This window comes from Priapulus caudatus, unplaced genomic scaffold (assembly GCF_000485595.1).
Source record: "Priapulus caudatus unplaced genomic scaffold, Priapulus_caudatus-5.0.1 Scaffold1138, whole genome shotgun sequence".
Lineage (NCBI taxonomy): Eukaryota > Metazoa > Priapulida > Priapulimorpha > Priapulimorphida > Priapulidae > Priapulus > Priapulus caudatus.
In genome coordinates this window covers 25,229-26,976 of record NW_014578199.1, presented here as the reverse complement: position 1 = coordinate 26,976, position 1,748 = coordinate 25,229, and the positions used below count along the sequence as shown (strand labels likewise).

The 1,748-nt window shown below is 49.5% G+C and overlaps 1 protein-coding gene across 1 annotated transcript; it reads left to right on the top strand.

Annotated features, from left to right (window-relative positions):
* Nucleotides 1-6: 6 nt before the first annotated feature.
* LOC106815526 (cytochrome P450 2C7-like) lies at nucleotides 7-1,373 on the top strand. The gene is made up of 3 exons (XM_014819991.1): nucleotides 7-17; nucleotides 291-515; nucleotides 1,144-1,373. The coding sequence occupies exons 2-3, from the start codon at nucleotides 347-349 to the stop codon at nucleotides 1,371-1,373; spliced, it is 399 nt and encodes a 132-aa protein (XP_014675477.1). The 5' UTR covers nucleotides 7-17; nucleotides 291-346.
* The last annotated feature ends 375 nt before the right edge of the window (nucleotides 1,374-1,748 follow it).

Here is a 1,748-nt window from a genome sequence, read left to right as displayed (position 1 = left end):
GGATTCAGCATTCACGCGGTGAGTCAAGCGCTGCCACACATACACGCACGCACCACAAACGTCGTCAGTTACAACCTGCGCACACACCCAACCCACGCCACACACACACACACATCACACACAGCACACACACACACGACACACACACACACGACAGGGAGACTGCTCCTCTCTTACCACACCACACACACACACCACACACACACACACACACAAACAAACACACACACACACACACACACACACACACTCACACACACAAACTCACTCATGTCGGCGCCATCTCTCAGCCTTTCAGCTGCTCATCTCCCTGCGTGATCTGTTTCACGCCGGATCGCACACCGTCATGACGACGCTACGCTGGTGTCTGCTCTTCATGCTCAAATACCCTCACGTCCTGCGGAGAGTGCAGGTCGAGATCGATGACGTCATCGGACGAGGAAGGCTACCCTGCATGGCGGACCAGGACAACATGCCGTACACGCGGGCGACAATAGCCGAAGTGCAGAGAGTAGGTGAGAAAGAAAGCTGGCGTGGTGTGTAGGTGGAATGCACCAGTAGGTGGCATTCATAAACAGCAGGCCTGATTAGGTATGACAGAAATATTCGTTGAAAATACTAAAGAAGACACACACATACAGAGAGCGAAAGAGAGAAAGAAAAACGAGTAGAGAGAGAGGTGAGAAGAGGGATGGAGAGAGAGAGAGCGAGAGAGAGAAGAAGAGAAAGTAACAAATAGTGAGGGTAGGAAGAGGTTGAGAGATCGAGAGCAAGAGAGAGAGAGAAAGAGAAAGAAAGAGAGAGAGAGAGAGAGAGAGAGAGAGAGAGAGAGAGAGAAAGGAAGAGGAGGTGAATAGCTATAAGTATAAGGACATTGCACCACCTCTTCTGCTTCCACCGCTACGTTCTGCAGGCGGTTCGTGACGTATATTCACCTTGAATGTGTTTAAATGACGACACATGCTACGTGGTAATGTAATCCTCTGTTTTTCTAATTTGAAAATCCTGGAAACTCCCGGTACACCCTGTATAAAAACCATTTGACTTAAATGTACAAACCAGGGCAAATGGAGTGAGCGACACTACTAAATGTCTAGATAGTCCGTGAGAACGCCATCTGCGTTTTTCTTTTTCTGTTCCTAGGAAACATTGTGCCGCTGAATCTGAAACACAGCACGACCGCCGAGATAGAGCTAGGGGGCTACGTCATTCCCGCCGGTACTACGGTCATTGCTAACCTCACGGCCATCCTCAACGACCCGAAATACTTCCCCGAACCGGAGAAGTTTCGCCCAGAGCGCCACCTGGACGAGCGTGGAGACTTTGTGCAGAACGAAGCACTGATCCCGTTCTCCATTGGTGAGATTACTTGAACGGCCGCAAGATGGCGACACCACGGCAAGGAGAATAGTGACACCATCCCATCGTATGGCTTCGGTTAAAAAAGCTCGGTTGCTGTTTGGGGGAGGGTGCTGATTGGGCGATACTGCCAAGCCCACAAGCTTGGGGTTGGGATTATTTCGCATGATTGGCACTAAATTGGCGCTAAAACGCACATGCGATTTCCTTAAATAATGAGTAAGGCTGGTGCCGCAATAACCCAGGTTCGAATCCTGGTCACGGCACCAATGTAAGGCTGGTTTTCGTACGTACGTTACTCGTACACGTCGGTCAATGAACGTAGACAGTGATGGTCAAAGATGTCTTATATATTATAGACGGCTTTATTCTAATACATATGTGGCTAC

What these genes read in the sequence shown, in the direction of transcription:
- LOC106815526 (XM_014819991.1), top strand. Translation starts at nt 347, where the DNA reads ATGACGACGCTACGCTGGTGTCTGCTCTTCATGCTCAAATACCCTCAC. An exon ending in AGCCGAAGTGCAGAGAGTAG is followed by an intron (nt 516 to 1,143) that starts GTGAGAAAGAAA and finishes TTCTGTTCCTAG; the next exon opens with GAAACATTGTGCCGCTGAAT.